The sequence below is a fragment of the Lissotriton helveticus genome, chromosome 1_1 (assembly GCF_964261635.1).
Source record: "Lissotriton helveticus chromosome 1_1, aLisHel1.1, whole genome shotgun sequence".
Classification (NCBI taxonomy): Eukaryota; Metazoa; Chordata; class Amphibia; order Caudata; family Salamandridae; genus Lissotriton; species Lissotriton helveticus.
The window spans coordinates 2,085,740,440-2,085,767,017 of NC_136057.1; the positions used below are offsets into that span (position 1 = coordinate 2,085,740,440).

Sequence of the window (26,578 nt, forward strand, 5' to 3'; positions counted from 1 at the left end):
TTTAATGGGGACCTGACAATCGTTGGGTGGCAAAAACTTACTATGATGTCATCTCCACATCCTGTTTTTTTGCATACCCTATCAAATTCACTCTTTTTACCATGATTATCTCTTGAAACAAGAAACTAGTATTACAAATTTGAGCTGACATCCAGTGGACTACTTTGTTTTTCAGGTCCATTCAGGTTTTAGTAGCATGTTCTAATTTAGTAATGTCCTTCAAGATAATAACAAGTGAGTGGCGTCAGGTAAAAAATTAAAAGTTCCAAGGGCGGGTTCTGTGGCTTGATTGTTGGAATTGTCCTGTTGATGCACATCTGCAGTAAGCTCCAGAGTGAGATGTTGGGGGTGAAAAAAGAAAGCATGTTTTGTTGTCATTGTGGATTGAGTAGGAAGTGTTGCGCTATATTGTGTGAGTTTTCTGATGAGGGAGTTGGGGATTTGTGCATGAGTAAGCTAAGAGATGAGCTCTGTGATGGTGTTTTTGAGTTTGCAATGTGGGGAGTCTTACATTTGGGTGTGTTTGAGTATACCAAGTATGGTACCCTTTCTACTTCAATTTAGTGAGCTGCTGAATTAAATGTAGTCAATTTGGATTCACGAATGTGCTCAGAGAATAGAAATATTGCTGGGTGGGAATGTGGATACTGGTGTTATCTATTAGGAGGTGTCTGAGTGATGTAATCATGATGTAGAACGTTTGAATATGTAATTATGTACTGAAAGGGATACAGTATGATGTGTTTGTGCAGAATGCACAGGATTACGTTTGGGGGTACCATTTGTTCTCAGTACACATCGGAGCGGGAGGCCTATTGTGTTCCACTGTAGAGGTGTTTTTATTAGGCAGTGGAATGTTAGTGATGAGTATTTTGGCAGCTTCTGCTTGTGGGGATGATTGGAGTAGAGTTTTATATATGTAGGTGCATGAATCATCTGAAATCAAACAATGCATTTTGGTCATGTGGTGAGAGGTTGAACAGATCAGTGGTGGCTCCTCCGCTAAGGTGGAGGAGCGTCGCCCCACTGCTATTTGAGAAGTGCAAGGAAGAAAAATAAAATGGTAATAACGAGCCATTATTAATTTTTTATTTTTCTGCGATGGACTGAGCCTGGTTGGAGCTGGGATGAGCTTGGCAGAGTGAGGAGTGTTTTTTGAACTTAAGTGCACATGACTGTTTAGCCTCCCCTACTGGGCCGGCCAAACCGTCATGCATACTTGGCATGTTCTCCATTGGGCTGTGTTGCACAGCCCTGTAGAGAACATGCCCAGACACTGCCGGAGCATCCAAACGGAATGCTCAGACAAATCATGACGCTGCTCCTGCAGTTTCGTGATTGTCTGGGAGAGTCTGTTTCGGTGGCTGCTTCTAGTGTAGAATAAAGAGGATGGAGGAGAGGTGTGCGGCAGCTGCGGTGAAGAGAAGGTAAGTTTGTTTTATTTTGTTTATCCATTTCACCAATGCCACCCTACCCTTCCACCCCTGCTCAGAGGCAGCCACCACTGGAACAGATGTTGGCATATAGAGGATGTGCTAAAAAAAAAAAAAGTGTAAGGGTTGAGGCTGTGAGTGACCGTTAGTGAAAAGATGAGTGTGTGGTTATTTTGGAATAGTGAGGGTGTGAGTTGGGTAAGAATGTGTCGAGAAAGCAGCAGGGTAAGGATGCTTTGATTGGATCTGGTGTGCATGTGAAGATGCTAGCAATACACTAACAATCATGGGAGAGGAGGTGTCTCAGGGTGGGATGCCAATGGATGCTTTTGGTATTCCGAGGCTGTTAGGTCAAGTCTTTCATTTGCTTTCTTGATCAGGATTCCCACTCCACAAAGGAACGTAACTGTTTGCCTGACGACAATTGCCGGTCATTATTTCAGGCGTATATTTACCCAAAGCATCTCTTCCTTCAGTTATTGATGTAAATGTTTGTTGGTTCTGTCACTATATCAGTTCCAGCATATAGTGCTACCATAATATCATGGGAAGACATTCGAGGACCACAATATCGAGAAAGGGGGGTGTATATAGGGTAGTATAGATGTTTTTATTCTTACTTCCACATCTACATACTTTGAAGTTATACATTGTCACGGTACAGATATATGGAGCTAAGTAGATCAGACTTGCACTTACATGTACAATCGAAATTTGCCTAGCTTACGTAACGGTAAGTTTCAATTCTATTAAGGACACGGAGGCGAGGATTATGCTTATTCTTCCTTCGCTTTATTACAAATAGATAAACACAGCAGCCTTAGAAAAGCTCAAAATCCATGTCCAAACTGCAGGAAAACTTGGAAACAAACAGCTTTTAAAGTTTGTAAATCCAGGACAAACTACAGCTCCCATGAGCCTTCCAACATTAGTCCTTCTATTATGTCCAGTCCAGGTACTAAAGCCAGTCCCCTCTCAACCTTCTTCCTCTTTCTTCGCGCTGGTTACGCACACTCCTCATTGGTCCCGGTCGGAGCCGTCATTTCCTAGCGGAAAAAAACGACAACGTAAGAGAAGCACCGAGAACATCACTGACAGCACGCAAGTTGAGAACATCATCAAGACTGGCATTAGAACATGCACCACGCAAAGATGGAAAACAGTTTACTTACTGAGATACGGGTGTGTTCGCAACGCCGAACTCCAGGGTGGGATAATCCTCGCCTCCGTGTCCTTAATAGAATTGAAACTTACCGTTACGTAAGCTAGGCAAATTTCGATTCTATGTCAGGACCGGAGGCTTCGGATTATGCTAGTTCAAAGCTTACTCACCACCAAATGAGCCAAATCCACCACCGGTTTAAAATAAAACCTTGTAAACGTGGAATCAGAGGACCAATCTGCTGTTCGCATCAAATCCTCTAAACGAGCTCCCACTGAACGCCTTAGAAGCCATGGCCCCCTTGGCTGAGTGAGCTCCAAAACGTTTAGTATCAATGCCTGCCTCTTGCATGACCCAACGCACCCACCTTGCAATAGTGGGGGAAGAGACTGCTCTGTGTGGTTTCCGCAGGGCAATTAGCAATTGTTGTTCGCCCGGAGGGCAGATGTCCAACGTCATGTCTTCATAAGCCTTCAAACATTGCACGGCGCACAACTTGGGAGTGTCCACAAAAGCCGGGTACGAATAGTACGTGACGCCGACCTTGTGCGACGACCCACTGTAAAAGCGACCCCCGTCAGGGGAAAAAGACTCGCGCCGAAATGTCCAAGGCGCACACATCCGACACACGCCGGCAAGAAACCAAACGCAAAAGCACAGCCAACGTAGCTGAAAGTTCCATTAAAGATAAATAAGCGGTAGCCTGCCAGGACAAAAAAATAGGTTCAGGACCACAATGACGTCCCAAAGAACCGAATACCGAGGCTCCGGAGGTAAAGAGAGACGAACGCCTCGCAAAGGCCTGCAAACGCAAGGGCGTTCCCCCACAGGAGAACCCTCCACAGGCCGGTGTCCCGTTGAGACTGCGGAACGCATAGCCTTAATCGTCCTATTAGCCAGGCGCTTAGTTGCCAATTCGGCTAAAAAATTTAAGATGGAAACGAGGTCTGCGACCACGGGATCCAAGTCCCTTCGAATACACCAACGCCGCCACTTAAGCTAAGCGGGTTTGTATCGATTCGCCGTACTGTCGGCTCAGGCTTTGGATAGCGGGCTCTCAGCCGAACCCAAAAGGCCCGGGAACGACCAACGTCTCCGGAAAGTCTCCATGCCATGAGGCGGAGAGAGAGCCCTGAATGACGGCGGGATGTGGCTCCCGATTCCGGATTGAGCAAGAGATGAGGAAAACAGGGGAGGTAGGATTGGAAAAATCCCAAGAAAAAGTCCAGAAAATCGTCAAACCAGACATGAGACTGCCAGAGCGGCGTAATCAACACCATCTCTACCTCCTGACGGCGAACCTGGGCCGCCGTCCTCACCACCATTGAGAACGGAGGGAGCGCAAAGGGCGTCTCCCGACTCCAATCCTGGAGGAAAGCATCCATGGTTACTGCCAGAGGGTCCGGTCTCCAACTGAAAATCTTGGGAGTTGGTGGCACAGCCAGGACGCAAACAGAGCCACCGAAAACGGACCCCACCGGGTACTCAGCCATTGGAAAAAACTGGGACGTCCAGCATCCGCCGACTGGCATCCTTTAGGCAGCGGGAGAGCCAGTCCGTCACCTGAGTGGCTCGGCCCGGCAAGGAGACTGCCGCCACCGATATGTGACGTGCAAGGCAATAGTCCCAGAACCCCCTTGCCAAATCCGCCAGAGCTCGGGAGCGAGGTCCACCCAGGTGATCGACGTACCGGACCACCGAGACGTTGTCCATTACCAAGAGGACGCATGACATCACTGAATACTTGGCTCAACCTCGGATCGCAAAAGACCCTGCTAAGAGCCCCAAACAGTTTACATGTAGCCTTTGTTCGTCGAAGGCCCATGCGCTGCCTGTGGAGAACTCCCCGCAGCGGGTACCCCAACCTGACCTGCCGGCATCGGATCCCATCACTAGGACCGGGACCGACCCGAAGGTCGCCCGGCCACTCCTAGCCGCCATATGTGAGAACCACCAAGACACCTCCGCCGTCACGTCCTCCGAGAGGGCGCATCTGGTCGTAGGACATGTCCCTTCGGAGGTGTCGGGCTTGGAGGCGCTGGAGCGCTCTGTAGTGCAACGGTCCTGGGAAAAACGCCTGAATGGCGGATGACAGAAGTCCGATCCTTCGAAACCTTCCGCCGTAACGTATGTTTGATCCGGGCTATCTCCCTCGAGGGAAGACTGAGAGAGGCCCCGACTGAGTCTATGACAACAACTTAGGGACGTAATGTCCTGACACGGAACCAGAAACGACGTGGATTCGTTGATGACGAAAACCCCGCCTGTGGAGAAGCAGAACCGCTTGCTGAAGGTGACCAGCCAAGGACATTGGACACTGGGCCATCAAAAGGATGTCGGTAAGGTAAGTGATCATCCGAATACCTTGTCCCCGCAGGAACTCCATCGTGAAGCACTAAGGGCCGAGAAAAAAAAAACCGAAGGGAAGGGAGGTGAACTCGAACACACAGTTCCAGCAAAACTGAAGGAACGCCAATGTGGAGGATGGATGGGCCCCACCAAATAGGCGTCCGCCAGAGCCAGGCGCACCACCCAATTCCGTGGGAGGAATACATCCCGAAGGAGATGAAGTCCCTCCATCCTGAAGCGTCGGTAGATCAACCAACCGCTGAACCCTTTGAGGTGGAACACCGGACGTACGCCGCCATCCGTCTTGTCCACTAAGAAGATATTGCTGAGAAAAAACCCATCGGGATGCCGCGTTGATAGGCGGATGGCCCCTTTCCAGAGTAACTCCGAGACCTCCCCGTCTATCAAGCGCGCGCCGGGCTCGGAAAACACTATCGGCCGCGGGCTGAAGTCTGAAAAAGGCTGGTCGTAGAAGACTACGCGGAAACCCCTCACGGCTTGCAAACCCAGGCGCCTGCCGTAAGCGACGCCCACTCCTCGCAAAAAGGCCGCTAACCTGCCCTTCATGAGAAACCGGTTTGAAGACAGGACACTTACCGTGGGAATTGTTGGGTCCAGGGGTCTAGCGGTATCCTCGACCGCTTAAGCGGTGGCCTCTCGTGGGGTAAAAAATTACCGAAGTTCGCTGAGGTCCGGTACCGGCCCCAGCCGGAGCCTCGCCCCCTACCGGAGGCTTGCTGCCCTGCTTGGCCGAGTACATTAAGGAAAGGCTCCCCAAGGGGCCGCCCTGCGCCACCGACCCCGCTTCCAAAGAAGCCAAAGCACATAACCTCGGGTCCAGCTTAATAAGCAAAGACCTCCGCCGTTCGGTGGGCAGGGAGCAGGTAGCGTTCCCCAAAAAAGGATCACTCTCTGAGCCCAGTTAGACAAACTCCGGGGAAACAACCGTGCCATTGGCGTACGCCTCCTCCGCCATGTTGAGGATCCCCGTTGCGACCCAACCGCGCCAATTTGTCATAGCACGACCGGCAGGAGCGGTCAATATCCTTTCGCGAGGAAGGTGGCCATCTTGCGCTGAACACTGGCGTCAGAGCCACCTACCCTCCAAAGTCTTACGCAGGCGACCTGCCATGGACCACACCACCGTGTCCACCGGTGCCCAGGCGGCGGGCCGCGGATGTCCATTCTCACCCGGGACCAACATGCCGGACCCGTCTCGGGGTAACGCAGCGGTCAAGCTCGAGGGCGCCAAGAGCGCACTGACTCCCCAGCGTCACCGTGTCAGGGGAGACCGGCCCTGGGGACGGGGGGTGCGGTCTCCAAACCCGCTGCAGGCTCAGGGCCCGAGAGTGGCGCAGGGGGACCAGTTCGGCGCATTCCCGACAATGCGCGCAGACAGGCGATCCTCCATGGGACCCACCACCTCAGTCGCACAGCGACATATGCAGCTGTTGACCGCTTGAGAAAATCTCTCATCCTGCAAATAGTAGATAAACAAATAACCATCTCGCATGTGAAGCTGTTGACTGCTTGCTAAAATTTCACATCTCGTAAATCTGAGATAAACAAATAACCATCTTGTAAATGGGAGACAGATAAATAACCATCAAAATAATAAATAAATAAATAAACATCAAAATAAACATCAAAATAAACATCAAAATAACCATCTTGTTCCATGGCTGCAAAGCAGGGAAGGGCAACCTATAGCAAAAACAGCCCTGTGAACCGTACCCCCCTGACAGAGGGTGTTAAACAACCAGAATATGGGCAGACCACTTAGACTGCAATTACGTTTTGGGCCAATAACCTGGCAAGGTAGGGCTGCACGAAACCCCCCCCAACGCGCTGGCCCTCCACACAGGGACCGGGCCTACCCACCCCAAATGCGCGTTGCACCACACAGAAATAAGTAAATAAACGTGCACTCGCCTACCGGCGTAACCGCGGTCTAAGCCGCCAATACAGACCCCGTAGGGCGTCAGTGATATGAAGACAGGGCCAGATACAGACCCGGAGCACCGGGCGTAGAGGGGGTGGAGAGGGCAAAGCTCTGAGCCCGACCGGCTCCTCAGCGCGGCCCCCCAGCAGGAAGGGAAGCGCGCCGAGGAGCAGGCGAGACGACCGAGCGCCCTCTGGCGGGCGCCTCAATCACCGCACCGCCGCTGGGGCAAACGTCGCGAAAGGAGCGAGAGCGCTCCCGCGACAGGGCTCTGTAGGGAGGGAAATGACACAAGAATCGTCAACAGAGCCCAACACACCCCGTCGAACTGCCGAAGGGAAATACATCGCCCCAGGCCCCAAATCAAGAAATAGGGAAAAACACTTAACTGACTGCTGCGTGAGCAGCGAAGAAAGAGGAAGAAGGATGAGAGGGGACTGGCTTTAGTACCTGGACTGGACATAATAGAAGGACTAATGTTGGAAGGCTCATGGGAGCTGTAGTTTGTCCTGGATTTACAAACTTTAAAAGCTGTTTGTTTCCAAGTTTTCCTGCAGTTTGGACATGGATTTTGAGCTTTTCTAAGGCTGCTGTGTTTTTCTATTTGTAATAAAGCGAAGGAAGAATAAGCATAATCCGAAGCCTCCGGTCCTGACATAGAATTCTATCTTGTTGCAACCTCGGTCCTCACTATTTTGATAATGTTCATATGGTAACACAATATTCTGGAAACAACATTCTGTTTGAATAGCAAACATTTTGTGTAACTTTACCTTAAATGAGCGCTCATTAACAGCTTAAACCCAGCGAGTATATCATCATAAACTCAGTGAAATGCTGAAAATAGTTAAGCACTTAGAGCGGAATGCTTCTTTTAAACCAATGTGTAACTAAATCTCAAAGTTGGCAGCTATGGTTAGTGATTTAATTTATTTTTAGGTCGAGCCTGGAATTCGCTTCCGAAGGATGCGTCCAGGTGGAGACTTATAGCTAGCTGACTCGGGGGAATGAAGGACAAGAAACTGCCACGCGCTTCTCTTCGGCTGGATTACACTGCGTGCACGCGCACCCACACTCACATCACAGCCACACACATACACAGCCACACGCATACATAGGCACACACACACCCCCCCCCCGTCGCCGCCGCACCTACACACACACTAGCGCACCTACACGCACACACAGACACCCCCCACACACACACACCAGCGCACCTACACACACGCACGCACACATACAAAGACCCCCCTTCCTCCGCCGCCATCGCATACATTCGCATACATACACACACACACACACACACACCAGCACCGGACCCCACTCACCGGCTACGCAGGATTTCTCTTCTCTGGGGCGGCCCCGGGGCTCTCCCTAGCTCACGGGAGCCCCGGGCCGCGGGAGGACTCGGCTTCTTTGCTCCATCCCGCCGGGCAGCCAATCATAGCCCAGCAGCAGGCGGGACTTCCTTCTTTCTTCTGGCCTGGCCCACGTCTTCTCTCCCGTTGCCTGGCTTCCTGCCTCAGGGGTCCGCCAATGGCAGCGCGGCCCCGAGCAGGGAGGCGGGCACAGCGTTTCCTCTGGAATCCCGAGCCTGTCGTCGGTGATAATTTATTTGGGGACACAACCTTCATCAGAGTTGTTTGCCAATATAACTTGAAAGGTAATTCTTGTTTCAATCAGTTAGCATTTCTCTCCTCGACTGGTACATATAGCAGCAAAACCCTACGCTCAGGTATACTTATCTGCGCAGGATTCGTCCCTTCTATTGAATACAATGCATTAAAACCAACAAGAGCTATCACGGTTTATAGAGCGCCGTGCTAATGCAGTTTCACATCAGAGAGACTGCTAATTGCATCTGTCTGTCAATTGTGGCTGCCCTGATTGTCACATACCAGTTTCCTCGGCTATGACCCTGCGTAATGAAAAGCTCTCCGAGAGAGTATCCCTCCTGCCTCTCCCGAGCCCCCGGGCTGTGTTTTTTTCCTTCAAATGTCTGGCAGCACCAGCTGCTTCCTGACTGCCTAAGCTGTATTCCTCGGTGGCTCGGAGCTGCTCGCGCGCTGACGGAAGGTGCCACTCCTCCGGGGCTCGCGGTGGCCACCGTGTCTCCGAGGTCTGCTGCCGCGTTGCCGTGGCGAGCTGCGCTCTCTGCCACCAGGAGGGGTTCATTTACATCCCCGAAGATTTTCCTCCTCTCGGCTGCTGGATTGCTCATCAGCGCGGTCACTGAAAGGAATTAGTTTGCTGTCCCCAGGGGCGTCCTTCCTACCCCTCCAGCTGATTTTGGTTTACCAATGTTGGCATCAGTAATCACATCTGTCTGTATAAATATTTTGGCATCCTGATGTGTAAAGACATTTCAGCACAATAAATATGCATTGCATTTTGTGCGAGCAGAAGGGCCCTCTTAGGGAGCGGCACCCGCTGCACGTTTCTCATTTGTTTTCGCGGATGGGCGTGGCGACATGGGGAACCTTAAAATAAAGACATCATACCTGCGCAAATATGGTATTTTTCAATAAAGTGACCGGGCCCGTGTACGCAGTGGCTGCAGACAGCCACTGCAATTAAACATTGTGCCTCTTGTCTGAAGAAAGTCTTGGCCCAACGCACTTGGCCCTGAGCGTTACAGAACAAACACAGAATCATCACAAGCATTTGCAATGCAATAGGTCTCGCAGTTGTTAGAGTTTGAGCCATTGGCATTGTAAATGGCACTACCTTTTATTTATGTGTTGGTTTTTAAAACGTAAATAAAAGACATGCCTTTTATTTAACGTTTTAAAAACCAACACATAAATAAAAGACATTGCCATTTACAATGCCAATGGCTCAAACTCTAACAACTGCGAGACCTATTGCATTGCAAATGCTTGTTATATTTGGTTGTGTTTACTGTATGTGGCACACTTTTGTAAGTAGCTGGCATCCAGTCTCTATGTTCAACTGGTAAGACTGAATTAAGGCTCACCTTCAGTTAGTTGAAGTTGTGTAATGCAATGTGCATGTGAAAATCTCTTCCAGTGCTCTTTGGGGCTCCGTTTCACTACGGTTGATAACATGTCATCTGCTACTGGTAGAGCTTTCTATTACGTTTTGTGTATGATAGTGTTGGCTTGTTACACTCCAGCCATCCGGCACTCCCTTAAACATTTCCTTTAATTTGTGAAACTCACCGTGTTTAGTAACATCATGTCATGTCTAATTATGAACTGCACTGGTTCTAATAAAACGAGGTAGTGAGCTGGACTTCCCTGAAGTTTAGCTAAAAAAAAGCTATAACCGATATAAAATCAGCTCTATAAATATTGCTTAGGCTAACTTTGCAGGTTTATTGTAAGTCCTTTTTAAAAACGAAATTTGGGTATAAAATACTTCAACCGCTTAGAGAATATTGTTCTATTGTATGATAAATCTCACCTTTTTGGTATGGTTTCTTATGTTTGCTTCTCCAGTTGAAACAATTTTCTTTTAATTTTCAGGTTGGTTTTCTTAGACATGAGACGGAAGGAATTTAATCGTGCACAGATGCGTATATGTTAGATACCAAATTGAAACAATACATAGAGAAAATGTTATTGTTGCTTTACAAGTGAACAAAGCAAATAATTTTACTTCTGCGTCAGTTACGGAGCATCGTACCTGAGTAGCATTCATATGCATCTTGGCACATAACTGTAAACAAACGTTTATTTTGACACCAAACACATTTTTAAAGTGTATTTAATGTGTCACTCTTCTCTCACAGGTACTCATTTTAACAATGCAAGCATCGTTTCCCAAAGTCTTGAGATTCTGTTGCTGCGCTGGTATGATCTACCTTGGTTACACATTCTGCGGATGGATTGTTCTGGGCCCTTATCATGAAAAAGTATGTTCGTTTTTGGTCTCAAACCAGATCTTAAATGTTACTGAGAATGTCAATTTATTTATTTATTTTTTACATTTCTAGAGCGCACTGTTACCCGGAGGTGTCCTGGCGCTAACAGATTAAACTGGTGTGTGTGGGTAAAGAGCTTTAATGAGTGAAGAGCCAAGTCTTCAGTGCTTTTCTGAAGGATAACAGATCGGGCAATTGTCTAATGTAGAGGGGTAGCTTGTTCCAGGCTACTGCTGCGCCTAAGGAAAAGCTCCTGCCTCCCCATCTTGCTTTCTTGACTCTGGGGACTGATACCAATGCCTGCTGCCCAGATCTGAGGGATCTTGCCGGCTTGTACCAGAAAAATAATTCCTTCATGCATCTAAGGCCCTGATCGTGCACTGCTTTAAAGACCACACAGAGCGCCTTGAAAGTAATTTGTTTCCGCACTGGCAACCAGTAAAGTTTTGCCAGGCCCTGAGCCACCGATGCGAACTTAGGTGTATCTGTTATCAGGCGTGCGGCTGCATTCTGTAGGATCTGGAGTCTATTTAGTACGCCGACTTGGGCGTTCAGCATAAGGCTGTTACAGTAATCTAGCCGAGATAGAATTAGACCGGTGACCACTGTTTTTCTATGCTCTTGCTCCAAAAATGGGAGAATTTTCCTAATTGTTTTAAGGAGAAAATGCGTGGATGAGACCAGAGCATTGATCTGAGGTTTAAAAGATAATGAGTCATCCACCAAAATGCCGAGATTTTTCACCTTAGTCACTGGGGCGGGCAGAGTTCTCATTTCTTCAGGCCACCATCTTGGGGACCAGAAGTTATCTTTGGAGCCAAAGAGTAGTACTTCTGTCTTTGAGGAGTTTAACTTAAGACAGTTTTGAGCCATCCAAACACCCACTTCTCGCATGCAGCCTTTGAACCTATCCGCAGTGCTATCTATGTCCCCGGCAGCAGACACATCACTATCTGCGTGTCATCCGCTTAAGCTGTAAGGTTGAAACCGAAAGTTCGAATTATCGGGGCTAGCGTGGAAACATAGACATTAAAAAGGGTCGGGCTCAAGGAGGAGCCCTGGGGCACTCCACAAGGAAGCGTAAAGGGGCGTGATTCAAAATCCCCCAGTGCCACCGTCTGAGTCCTGTTGGAGAGGAAGGCGTGCAGGATCTTCAACGCCTTACCTTGAACACATGTTAAGTGCGCAGTAAGCAAATTCTTTACAGATTACTGCAGTAACCTAGCCATATTCGTTTCTGCTGTTAAGGTTTAAGAGATTTCGATATGTTCTCCGCGGAAATTAAGATGCAATTAATATTTTCCATGAGGCAACAACTAAGGAACACTTATATAGCAAACTGTAGTGTAGAGTTTTGTCAACCAATGTTTATATTGGTTCTACTTGCTTAACAAAACAAAAACAAGCTTTAAATTCTCAACATAATACTGGACGTACCTGTTTTTTATTGGATGTTGATCTTTAAGCAGATCATTAAGCCAAAATCCTTCCATTCCTCTGGCAGCTACTCATAAACTTCAGTTGGAATAAGGAAAATCTATGAAATGCAAATAAACCACAAAATGCATGGAAAGAAAGAGTAGAGGTCAATTACACACATCCACCCTAACCATGGTAGTAGAGGTATACATCCCCACCTATGCATGCACCATCAGCAAGTGGGTGAAGCCTTTATCATGGAACCAGTCTACAGGGTACCAAAGAAATTCTAGGAGCAGAAGAAACAAAGCAAATTGGATATTCTTCCACTGTCTTGGCAGCTATTCAGAGAGTAAAAGTACATAAATGAAAGGGGAAGAAGTAAAAACAATAGTATGAAAATAACTAAACTGAGCGCAAAAGCACATAGAGCAGCAATAATGTATTAAAATAATTGAACATTGAGGTCAGGACCCCAAAATATAAGGAAACAAAAAAGATGGGAGGCTATATAAAAAGATGAAATAGCCCAGTGTCCTGGAATCTGACAGAGTTCAAGTTTTTGAAAGTCGTGCTCAGTGAGGGGCAGAAACTACACCCGTATATTAACATTTGAAGAGCATCAGTGCTTTCGGAAGCTGTGTAGAGTTTTGTCCTAATAGCTATCAAATAATTTCTTTGGAAAGATTGCACATTACTTTAGTTTTTCATGTATTTCGTAAATGAAGTTGAGATTTACATTACGTACCAAAACAAACCCCTCAATGCTGCATTTAAATATAAATAAATAAAATAAGTGCTGAACCTAAAGTTTTTTTAGGAGCCCATCAACAACACTATCGAAATGGTGGGGTTGCAAAGTCCCAAAGCTGTGTAACTTTGTTTTAAACTAATGTCTTTCTTTTCCCACCTATGTTTCATGTCTCTATCACACTCTTCCAGGTTCTTTTTCCTTCCCTCATTTCCTGTGCTACTGCTTTCATATCTTCCTCTTCCTACTCTATTCTACCTACCTTTCTTTCTCCTGCTCTGTGTCAGTCACATGATGAAAAAATAGACTGTTATCAACTGCAATCAACTACACTATATTTAGCACTGATATCCCTGTTTGATTTATAAGTAACTTTTCTTCATTCTGTCTTTACTATGTTAATGCTTTATTTTGTTCCTTTTCTTTTTAGTTTGAAGATCTGAACACTGTAGCAGAATGTTTATTTTCTTTGGTTAATGGAGATGATATGTTTGCCACGTTTGCCCAAATTCAACAAAAAAGTACCTTGGTTTGGCTGTTCAGCCGATTATATTTGTTTTCTTTCATTAGTCTTTTTATCTACATGATTCTCAGTCTGTTTATTGCACTTATCACGGACTCCTACGAAACCATTAAGGTAAGCACTTCTCTTGTGTGGGAGATTTTATTCTAATAAAATGTATTTTTTTTAGTATTTAGGATGTGTTGTGCAGTGTGAAATATTCTTGGTGAGATGATTAGAAAGGGCTCAAAATGTATCTCGTCTAGGCTCGATTGTGTGCCTTAAGGATGTTAATGTGCACATTTGTTACACAGCACTACACATACACAAATATTCTCAGGTTAATTAACACTTATCAATGGATACATTAACTCTATCACCTTACATTAATTCATGGAAATTCTCGCATGGCCACATGTAACTTTTACTTTTATTTACAATATGCATATCTCTGACATATGCACAAGGGCTGAGGACTCTTCACATAGACAAGTACTATAGAGTAAAGTTAGGCGAAAATAAGGGAGAGTAAAAGTAAGATTTAAGTAGATATTCTGAAGCACAGCGTGTTAGTGTTGGGACATAGTCCAATTACGGAAACAAGTACAAATTAAAACAAATACATTAATTATGAAAACTTGTTTAATATACAGACAAATATACACAAAAATGAACCTTTTAATTGGAAGCTTGGAACTTTAAAAAATGTGGAATTATTTTTAAACAACAATGTATTATGATAGACTGTAGCACGTTACTTTTTCCCCCTCCTAATGTATGCTCTGTTTGTCAGTGCATACTTGTGCTTTAATTGTCCACTATACTTGAACTGTTCACTATACTTGAACTGTTCCTACAAATCAAGTTAAGGGTACTAACTTAATTTTTGCCTCCAATTTCAAATTCCTTCACATTTACAGAACACTTCAAAGTTTTAAATTTAGCTTTTTGATGTGTATAAACTTTGTTAATCTGCTAACTTTTTAATTTTTTAAACATTCACAGACCCTTTGACCATTGGTCCACAGGTTATGAACCACTGCTGTAGTTGGTTCCAGAGACTTAGGGGGTCATTAGGATGTAGGGCGTAACGCCACCACCCGCAAAGCGGTGGCGATCCGCCCTACACCCTTCCCCACCTGCAACCCATTTACTCCCCACCACATTAGTATGGCGGGGGGTACCGTGGCAGACAGGAAGACCGTCAACCGCTTTCCCGCCCGGTCGACAAGTCGACTGGGCGGAAAAGGGTTTAATATGGGGGCGGTGTCTGATAGAAACTGCCAGCCATATTAGTATGGGGGCGGAAGCATGTGGAGTTCTCTTAAGGTGTCCCATTATGGGCCCCCAGGGAATCTGGTGGGTGGGTGGTGCACATGTGGGGTACCTATGGTACCTTGCGGTGCCTGTCACCTTGTGCATGACAATGCTGGGAATGGAGAATGCCACCGCGGCATCCTAATCGTCTGGGCGGGACCGCCGCACCACAGGCGGTCAGTCCCAGCACCGTTAGGGTGGCGGGCAGACTGAAGTGTTTCTTTGTCTTGAATTTGTTTTGCTTTTGGACTTTCCATGAGAAAGAAAATGTACTTCTGGAATCTGTTTGCCTCCCTATTAGACAAAGTTTATTGTTAAGATAGCTGGGATGCTAAAATGGGTGGCTTTTTGGATGGTTTATGCCATTTTAAAGTAGACCATGCCAAAAGGAGTAGCCATCATAGGTTGCTTGGAATGGGATTGATGAGTTCAGATTTCCTAGCTCCTTTTACAAGCTGAGCAGCTGTATATGAAAGAGATGGCTTTGATACTGACTACAGTCCACAGGTGTGCACTAGATGATATATAGCTCTACTGCTTATAGTTGAGAAACATTTAGTGAATCTACAATAGATCTGAAGTCCCAACTTCACCATCTGATGTCTGAACTTCAAAATAATCTATTTTTGTAGCTCGTCTGCGAGACGCCGAGTAGCAGTGTAAGTGTAGCACCCTGCACTGACCCAGGCGACTCTTATGGTGATTTTATGGGTTTAGATAACCATAGAAAGCTCTCTCAGTGGTAGCTATGGAGAGCAACCTTCAGGCTTAATCTAGGAGAAGTGCAAAGCAGCTCTGTTCACCGCAGGGGTACATCTACTTTGTGCCTACCCTAGCAGATGGTATGGTGAAGTGTGCTCAAGGACTATTAGCCTTCACTCATACGTTTATCAGCCTCTAACCAAACTGAGCATCATCCAGAATAGAAAAGCATGACTTGAAGTTGATGAATGATTGTTCTTGGTTTGCACGTTTTTGGTCCATTTTATGCATGGCTGATATCTTTTTAACTAACACTTAATAGGTCTGTAGCAAAGATCAGTGAGTCAGTCTATCTGCTGCAAAACTCTCTTTGCATCCTCCACACCTAAGATTAAATTCCTGCTCTGCTCTACGCTGTACTTGATTCATAAAGAATGTGTATATCTAAGATAAACTTGGGCAGACAAAATGGCAGCTTTGTGCATGTAAATTTGCAGTATTGAGTCACAAAACTGGAAATCATGGCATTTTAAGTGTGCAAAGTGTGCACTTGAACTTTCATCAGTATGGTAGAATAATAGCAGTTGCCAGTTTTGCATTATCTATGGTTGTGGGTATGTCTGGCTGGACTTATCGGAAAATGTTTATATACAACAGAAGGAAGGGTATTAAGTATACGGGAAGTAATGGCGCTCAAACAATATTAGCGTGCATATAAAATGAAAAGGACAGCATTAACTGGTGCTGGCAGGGAGGGGAGACCCAAACAACCCCTCAATTTCAGATGAGAACATTCACATCTGAGAATTAAGACAACAAAATCCCGCGCACACAGATTCAGTATAAACAAGTAGAGTATTACTATATGTAAGTTAAAGAAACAAAAAGTCCAACGTTGATTCTTTGAGTTTATGATGTGTAACTCCTTTTATTGGATTGAAACACCAATGGTAATTGACAGCCAGCCGACACGTGTTTCGTTATAGGTCTGTACAATCATAGACGCTATAACTCTTCAGGGCTCAATTACTGGATCTTTGTCTTTAAGGGCCCTAGTCCGGTGATACTTCCAACCCGGCAGGGTAACCTATTAGTAAGTTGAAGACGATATAATGACTCCGTAAATATCAAGGCACAAGGTAAAAAAGAGGACGCCAGATTTCAGCACAAATGTGACATTCCGTCAAACGTAGATTAGGAGAAAGTATTTGTTTCCCGATTCACCACATGGGTACGTGACCCGGAAGTGACTTCCGGGTCGGGGACGCCGTTCACAGCGAGGGTGATTCTACCCAGGAATTGGATACCACAAGTAATTGAGCCCTGAAGAGTTATAGCGTCTATGATTGTACAGACCTATAACGAAACACGTGTCGGCTGGCTGTCAATTACCATTGGTGTTTCGATCCAATAAAAGGAGTTACACATCATAAACTCAAAGAATCAACGTTGGACTTTTTGTTTCTTTAACTTACATATAGTAATACTCTACTTGTTTATACTGAATCTGTGTGCGCGGGATTTTGTTGTCTTATCGGAAAATGTTGTTTGAAGCCCACAAATCCATAATTTTGTGAGCATCCCCCTACTACTTGCATGTGCTTTGCACCCTGAAAACACACACACACACTTCCCCCCCATACCCACTAAGCAAAAATAAGAGCATTGCCAGAGTGAACATATCAAGGAACATCCCCACATACTGTGGAAGTGGAAGAAAGTTCAGAAAAAGTGCAAATGTCCATTTGCATTACATTTACGCATAAAGAATTTTGCATATGTTGAAAATCTGACACCATCAATTTTGCCCAATTCTCTGACCTACTCCTTACCCCTTTGGAGGATATTCAATTTAGTAGATTGCGTTAAACAATACAAACTGATGTTATTGAAGAAAATTCTAATGTGGCCTCTATTACTTCTACAAATGTGGATTATATTATGTTTGTTAAAATATGTTTAGAACATCATGATGCTTAAATCATGCATATGAAAAGGGTTACTACTTATGCTGCGATTTTTAGAACAAGACCATTTTTATCAACTGTTAAATTCTAGTTACTTGTGTTGTGCATATGTATATACATGTTATTGTATTTCCACTTCTGGGACTACTTTGGTTCTCCCTTCGTTACTCATATTAGCAGCTTTACACTGCATTTGCTTGGCATGGCCAAACACAATACACTTGTTTTGTGACATATTTTAGAGAGACACTGTGCATATTATTTATTATATGGCATTCAGTCTGAACATTTTGTACAAGGTCAAACTACATAGTATAGTGTTTTTCTGTGCCTGGTCAGTAACAACTCCTAATGTTTTTAATCATGACACAGTAGCACAGCTGCAGGTTTTTTTTTTAACACAGCACTTTTTCTAATATAAACTGTGTCTCAACACCTTGGAGGTGAAATCCAACAGAGAGACCAGTCTTGTAATGGAGGTACAAAAGGGGGTGGTGATGGACGGAGCATCTGAACCAATCAAACACTCACACCCAGTCATTGGATCTGGGTTTGATCCATCACCGTTCTTTAGCCCACTCTGCCACCCCAGTTCAGACATGGCTATATGCAAATCAGTCTGACCCTGTGCCTCATGGGAACAGTCCAGCCCGAACTGCCAAGCCATGCCTTCCCTGGACCGGAAACAAGCTTCTGAGGACCGGTTTCTGGCATTACAGCCGTCTTCAGCCCGGCTTGCTTGAATCCAGTGGCAAAGTGGGCAAGGGACTCACGTCTGAGCATACCCTGCCACACTTATGGCGGCCAAAGCAGTACAAATGGGGGTGGTGATGGACAGAGCATCTGAACCAATCAAACACTCACACCCAGTCATTGGATCTGGGTTTGATCCATCACCGTTCTTTAGCCCACTCTGCCACCCCAGTTCAGACATGGCTATATGCAAATCAGTCTGACCCTGTGCCTCATGGGAACAGTCCAGCCCGAACTGCCAAGCCATGCCTTCCCTGGACCAGAAACAAGCTTCCGAGGACCGGTTTCTGGCATTACAGCCGTCTTCAGCCCAGCTTGCTTGAATCCAGTGGCAAAGTGAGCAAGGGACTCACTGTACCGCTTTTGGCCGCCATAAGTGTGGCAGGGTATGCTCAGACGTGAGTCACTTGCTCACTTTGCCACTGGATTCAAGCAAGCCGAGCTGAAGACGGCTGGAATGCAAGAAACCGGTCTTCGGAAGCTTGTTTCCGGTCCAGGGAAGACATGGCTTGGCAGTTCGGGTGGACTGTTCCCATGAGGCACAGGGTCAGACTGATTTGCATATAGCCATGTCTGAACTGGGGTGGCAGAGTGGGCTAAAGAACGGTGATGGATTAAACCCAGATCTTTTGACTGGGTGTGAGTGTTTGATTGTTTCAGATGCTCCGTCCATCACCACCCCCTTTTGTACCGCTTTTGGCCGCCATAAGTGTGGCAGGGTATGCTCAGACGTGAGTCCCTTGCTCACTTTGCCACTGGATTCAAGCAAGCCGGGTCGAAGACGGCTGGAATGCCAGAAACCGGTCCTCCAAGCTTGTTTCCGGTCCAGGGAAGACATGGCTTGGCAGTTCGGGCTGGACTGTTCCCATGAGGCACAGGGTCAGACTGATTTGCATATAGCCGTGTCTGAACTGGGGTGGCAGAGTGGGCTAAAGAACGGTGATGGATTAAACCCAGTTCTTTTGACTGGGTGTGAGTGTTTGATTCAGATGCTCCGTCCATCACCACCCCCTTTTGTACCACTTTTGGCCACCATAAGTGTGGCAGGGTATGGTCAGACGTGAGTCCCTTGCTCACTTTGCCACTGGATTCAAGCAACCCGGCTGAAGACGGCTGTAATGCCAGAAACCGGTCCTCGGAAGCTTGTTTCCGGTCCAGGGAAGACATGGCTTGGCAGTTCGGGCTGGACTGTTCCCATGAGGCACAGGGTCAGACTGATTTGCATATAGCCGTGTCTGAACTGGGGTGGCAGAGTGGGCTAAAGAACGGTGATGGATTAAACCCAGATCTTTTGACTGGGTGTGAGTGTTTGATTGATTTAGATGCTCCATCCATCACCACCCCCTTTTGTACCGCTTTTGGCCGCCATAAGTGTGGCAGGGTATGCTCAGACGTGAGTCCCTTGCTCACTTTGCCACTGGATTCAAGCAAGCCGGGCTGAAGAAGGCTGGAATACCAGAAACCGGTCCTCGGAAGCTTGTTTCCGGTCCAGGGAAGACATGGCTTGGCAGTTCGGGCTGGACTGTTCCCATGAGGCACAGTGTCAGACTGATTTGCATATAGCCGTGTCTGAACTGGGGTGGCAGAGTGGGCTAAAGAACGGTGATGGATTAAACCCAGATTTTTTGACTGGGTGTGAGTGTTTGATTGATTCAGATGCTCCGTCCATCACCACCCCCTTTTGTACCGCAGTCTTGTAATGGAGGCAACAGCCTTGCGTAAACTGAGTTTACAGCTATGATGCATACCACCTAACTGTACATGCCAGGCATGGGGTTCGGTGCTAATCCAAGAGATCACAAATATATCCCTATGATCACATAATGAGGGAAGGCTTAGATAGGTGTACTAGTTGTCGTGGTCGGGCTGTTCATTGTGAACAGTCTGTTAGTAATGTTGATTACTTTCCTTTGTTGTATTTGTTTTCTAATCACAGCACACCTGCTTCAAAATAGATTACGATAGTTTCAATAAACCTATTGTAACTTCCTTTGTGTCTCATTTATATTTACTATGGATATGTATGAGTGAGAACGAAAGGTGATGCTCTGTTTCCACAGTACCCTTTAGGATTATAGGTTCATATTCTAGGTTTGGCAAAATCACCTGTCACTCTGGAAGGTTAGGAGTTTAGGTGAGGCACTGTGATCTAGTTAGATTTGGGCCTACAGGTACTGATGTGATAGAGTGACTCAGTTCCTATACTCTGACATAATCTTCTCCTACAGCACAGCACAGTTTCCATACAGGATTACTGCAACATGGCGCCACCAGAGATGGTCTTTAACTAAGTTAACGGGTCTCCTGAGTAGTGCTTTTGTGTGCGTATAGTACCTTCACACCATTCACCTGAGACTTTTGTGGTGTTAGGGATATATCTTCCACTGTATTTTTAGGAAGCAGCACATTTTTCCTGTTAGTAGTTCAAGCTTGAACCATTAAAAGGATTACACATATTTGTGTTCGCACTTTGTTTCCATTACTGTCTAAGTCCTGGCGCAGCCCCATCCAATCCCTATTGCAGACCTACAGTTTCTGCATATGTAGCTATTCATGGCTTACTAATGTGGGGTGACTTTTTGTGGTTGAAGGCCATGATGGCTACCTTTTAGAAGTCTTTTACTCTTGGGTCAATTTTCCGGCTGTGGATGCTAACGCAAACACATTTCATGAATGCACTAATGTTAACCCACCACAACAATACAGAGCATACGATCTCTTGGAAATTCCACTTTCACATTGGGAACATAAAAATTGGTTCTGAGATTCCCTTATACATGTACTTGAACCAGTACTCCTGGGTCCCCTTAGTAATGAAGGGCCACCTGGCCGGCATTAGTGGATTACACACCATTCCCTAACGTACAGGGTCTCAATGTTAATAAGCTGCAAGCATTCTACATTGGTCTAGTTATACTATATAGATGTTTAACTCAATGTTTTGCGCACCTTCCTGGCTGTCCCAGCACGACCTGGCCTGGCAGGGCAAGCTCAGTTGCTTGCCGTGCCAAAAATATTTCCTGTGATTGTTCATTCGATTATGAGCAAAATTCCCACGAATCGTAAAGAAATTTCATTTTGGATCACCCAAAAAGTCAACGAAATTTAAGCTGTGGTTCCCCTTACGGAACTACAGGACAAGCACAGAATCTTGACTATGTTGTTACTCCATGGAATGGTGCCCATAAGAGGGGACTGTGCCGCTGTTTGTACCATAAAACATGGTACTCTGTCTATGTCAATCTTGCCGGAGGTGTTAAAAAAAAATACAGAATGAACACTGGGCAGCTGCTGCCCTGTATTTGTGGATGCAACTAATGGGGAATGTTCCCATTGATGTCCGCAGTGATTCTGGCTAACTTTAAAAGTGAACCAGCTTTTCTGGCTATATGCCAGTGGCTCACGGAAGCTGCACAGATCGTCTGGGAACGTGAGCTACCTATAATTATTGCGGATGGCTATACTTCTTTAGGACACAATAATTTGGAAGCCAGACCCTACAAACTGCAACTTGCCAAACCTACTTCAGACTACAATTCTGACTATCTGAACCCAGAGTTTGTTAAAAAAAAGATGGGACTAACCTAAACCTAAAGAGAAACCTAAATCTTTAGGGGGATCTCCGCCTCCAGAGTCCTCTGATAGACACTATAATTTGCGTGATCGCACACAAATGAAGACACCGGAAAGGCATTCGATTTCTGATACTCTTTCCTTTCAGGACTTGAAAAACTAGCAATATGAGAGAGGAGGGCGTTCTAGCTGCAGACAGGAAGAGTATGTGAACCTGACGAGGGACTTGCAATGCTAGTCTGAATTGAAGATAAAAGCCTCCTCTATTAAAGCCCCAATTTCACAAAAAGAAATGTTGCGACTGTAACGGCAAAATATGCCACAAATGCTGAGACCTCTCCCTGAACAGGAGTAGAGCAGTGTCTCTCCTCGACAGCGCTGCAGAGGTCACTAGTGTGCCAGACACTCCCGGAGTTTCAACAGCAACTGTTAACTTAGTTACAGTTGAAACCCAGAGAGGCGTGTAGTGCTTCCAGACAGATTGTATAATTTGGGCATACACTTAAGGGTGACCTACTGCTCACCATTAGGATAATAGTTTAGGAAAATGAAACTTTATCATATGACATTCTTTTAGAGGAGTTTGATTGGCCTCCGCAGCTTGTTCGAACATCCCCACAAGATGTCATACTTCCTTCTTTTTCTACGCTTGTCCTTGACGAAGTCGAACAAGCCTTTGCAGCTGGATAGGCTCTTGCACTAGTCCCAGCTTAATATCATAATCATGTCAGCTGGGTTAAGGACTCTCCTTATCATATAATACCCATAAGGTCCTGCCCACAAGTGCAAACAAAGTACCCAAAGCACCTGCTAGATAAACACTCTCCCAGTTGGAGCACCGTGGAGTAATTGAGCCCTGTGTCTCCCAAAATAATAATCATATTGCATAGTCTTAGACTGCAGACATTTAAACAGTCATACACGAACATTTGCAATACAAAATACTGCACTTATAAATAATATAGACCTTAAATACAAAACATCCTTGGAGATATCCAATGTTTTTTTTTCTGCTAAAATATAGCATCTGAAAGCAGAGATTGTACAGCCTTCTCGCACTCTGCTTTCAGCGTTGCTTAACCTGTCTCGCTCTGGGTTATGACAACAGTCCCGGACTGTTCCCTGCCTGCATAGTGTCAGTTCTACAATATTAACCCAGACTCATTCTCCTAGGTAGAGGATATCTACCTGACGGATGATGAGTTAAACACACATTTGGGCAGGGTGGATCACATAATAATGGGATTCACTTGCTATGACTATAAGTTCAACTTTAAGACCTCTAATACAGCATTTCCTGTTTTCAGATTGAGCTTACACATGAAGGCAAAATACTTGCACCAAACGTCCTTGAGAAGTGTGCTCTGCTGCAGTCTCCTAATATTCTTCTTTAACTGCAACCCTTGTTAGAATTCTTTAATTTTGCAGAACCTACATTCCTGATTGTGTACAACACATCATTATATGAAATATTTAATCCTGCTTTTTCCAAGTTCACATTGGACATCAGAATATACAGACTCAGATCACCAACACTACAAGCCTTGTCATCCTTAACCTTGCGTGTGCCATTGTTTTTACCCATGTCACCTTTAACAAAGGTGAAACAGTTGCCGATTGTATATAAATCACATTTATATTCCAGTGCGAAAATGCGTTTTGAACCCACTGAAAAAATCCTGACTGCAGAGCAGATGGCTCTTCTTAAAAAGCGGCCACTTGCACAGGGGAAAGGCATTATTGTTTAGGACTGGCAAAATTAAAGACATGAATGCACCTAACATTCCTTCTATTCCCCGATTTGCGAATTGGCAACATTTTACACATACTCACAACAGCTCAATAGCACGTACAGAATGGCACATTTAATTCAACACCTTCAGGTCTAAACTGGTGATCATTGTGGCCATTGGACCTAAATGGTTGTTGTGTTCATTTTTTATATTCAACACTGGGGTTTAAGGCAAGCAGACCCGACCCCCCTTTATTCATATTCTCAGCATTCAGGTATTGTCACCACCTACTAAGTGGGGAAATTGTGCTAACAATGACTAGAACATTCCACACAGTTTGCAGTCCGCCGCTTTTGACACGGTGGACCGCAACATCCTCTTGTCCCGTGTCAGGGCGGCTGGAATCCGGGGCACAGCCCTGGTTTGGCTTTCCTCCTTCCTGAGGGACCGTACCCAGGCGGTTCGGCTAGGAGACTTCACGACCACCTCACTCCCCGTCACCTGTGGTGTTCCCCAGGGTTCTTCCCTTTCTCCCCTACTATTCAATCTCTACATCTTTCCGCTTATTTTCGCTCTTCAGCAGCTGGAGGTCACTGTATTTAATTATGCAGATGACCTCCAGCTCATCTTTGATCTTTCCTCCTCTTCTCTCTCTGTTTCTAACTTCCAGTCCATTATGATTTTCATCAGGGACTGGATGAACCACAACCACCTCAAATTGAACCCGGAGAAGACGGAGTTGGTTCTCACTGGTGGTTCGTCCAGTCCCTGGAACCCCCTCTTTTGGCCCTCCACTTTTGGTCCCGCCCCTACCCCCTCAGTCACGGTCAAAACACTGGGAGTTAAAATGAACAGTCACCTCACCCTTCACTCACAAATCAGTTCCGTAGTCTCCTCTTGCTTCCTCACCCTCCGAACAATCCGTACTGTCTCCCGCTTCTTCTCCCCCCAGGCTCTCAAATTGATCATCATAATCTCGCGACTGGATTATGCCAATGCCCTCTACAACGGCATCCCGGCATACAGCTTGCGGAGGCTCCAGATGGTGCAGAACCAGGCGGTTAATCTACGGTCTCCCACGCTACCATCATTCTTCACCCCTCCTTAGGGAGCTCCACTGGCTGCCTGTCAGGGAACGCTCCCTTTTCAAGACCGCCTGTATGACCTTCCAGGCCCGGCAAGGCACTGCCCCTGCCTTCATCTCTTCGCTGATAAGCGAATATGTTCCCACCAGAGAGCTTCGTTCCTCCTCCAAGTCTCTCCTCCAAATCCCACGTTTCAAGCGCAAAAAGTGGGGTGGTGCCAATTTCTCTACCTTGGCCCCCACTTTTTGGAACTCCCTGCCCGATCATCTACGTTCTGCCACCCACTACGTCTCTTTTCGAAGAGACCTCAAAACGTTCCTGTTTAAACAGGCTTTTTCTGTATAGACCTGCTCACCCCTGTAATTTGACGGCTTTTATGTCTCAGTACTCGGACCTCTCGTTGGCGCCAAGAAACCGTACGGTGGACGATGCGCTCTATAAATGTTTTAAATTAGAAATTAGAAATTAAAACATCTTTCTCTTCTCTCGGAAGACATGGACCTGGACCTTTCTGATTTTCTATTGGGTCCCAAGATTCTGTGTTCAGTAAGATTTATTCATGCCACCTATAATGAAATTATTAGAAATGGAAACTACTGCGCGTTTATGATGAATTGATCAAGATAATTTGGATAAAGTACTTGCTGTTGTTGATATTATTAATATATTGTCTTCTCGCATTTACAACTAGAACAGCATTGTGTTGTCGGATATTGATAATATGCACTGTGACATGTCTTCTTTGTATCATGGGCAAAGTCAGCTTAGATCTATCATGCAGTTTAGCTGAACACCTCAGGTTCACCAAAGTGGCAGCTTGCCATGGTGTTAACTAATTCTACATAGCTATTTCTGCATTTCAATCTGACATGCAAACAATGACTCATGGCCAAAAAAGACGCCACTTACACAAGGTTATATCTTAAAGTTAGAACTGCTTCCATTCACAATAGAAACACCCTTTGCAGTCTGGCTTATACATGGCGTAATATCTTTGCTAATTTCAACATTCCAGTTAACCGCTTGCATGAAACCTTTCCTGGTGGCTAGATATGAAGCCCTGAGGTGTAGCTCTATTCGTGAGCTATGGTCACTCCAATTCTCTTATCGATGTGAGAGGGCTAAGAAAGAGTTATTTCTTAAGTAAAGGAATATGTCTTTTCTGGTGGTCTCTTGCTTGTAAACACGTTACCATTCACGGCGCATGTAATGCTTCAGTAACAAATTTGGCCAGTTATCTAAAAGGAATACCAGCTCATTCAATTCTCCCCCCTCATCTCTGTCCTTTCCAGTGGAAGCTATTTAACTCCTTAACTGTGGCGCAAAGTCTGCCACGGTGCTGGAGTTCTATTGAGTGGGCGGGACCGCGTCGGCCAACTAATGTGCGCAGCACTACAGAGGTAGTGCTCGTCACGGCCGTTGGCGGACGTGCGCACGCAAGGGGTTAAAGTTAAGCGACCAAGATTGTTGCAACATGAAGGCTGGGATCTCGTATATTTTATCAGTGTCCCAGATAGGGGCCTGCTGAAATAGTGTGCTTTTCTCCCCTATGCTTACGGTCTTGGATGCTTCATTGTGGGCTTCCATTCCAACTTGAAAGCAGATGTTAACAAGCTATGCCGACTCAAAGCCTTCTAGTTTCCAAAAGATGTGGCATTAACATCTGCCCAAGAAACTTTTGAACTGCATGTTGCAAGGACATCCAGTGAAATACAGTCCTTGCTGTATACCAGTCATCCAGTACACTTCGGCGAGCTAGTCCACTGAATATTTAATGCTTTCAATACTGCTGGAATAGTGCGCTTTTTTAAATGTAAGTAGAACTGTTATTGGTCAGCACCAAGGGTGTTATAGTGAGCATAAAACGATGGATTTAATTCCGATCTATAATTAGAGGGTCAATGTTTGACAATGTTCAGCATTTCGTCCACCTTTTTGTGTTGGTATAGTTGCCCTAGGTGGCACTGGTGTACCCAGACACTGGTACCGTGCTCGCTATGCCAC

General features: G+C 45.7%; 1 protein-coding gene across 1 annotated transcript in view; it reads left to right on the forward strand.

The window, feature by feature from the left end:
* The window catches only part of MCOLN2 (mucolipin TRP cation channel 2), a 566,096-nt gene that overhangs the window by 485,055 nt on the left and 54,463 nt on the right, over positions 1-26,578 (forward strand). Inside the window, exons 11-12 of the mRNA XM_078645573.1 lie at positions 10,641-10,763; positions 13,373-13,579. Coding sequence (XP_078501699.1) covers positions 10,641-10,763; positions 13,373-13,579 — 330 coding nt within the window. The remainder of the gene's footprint in view (positions 1-10,640; positions 10,764-13,372; positions 13,580-26,578) is intronic.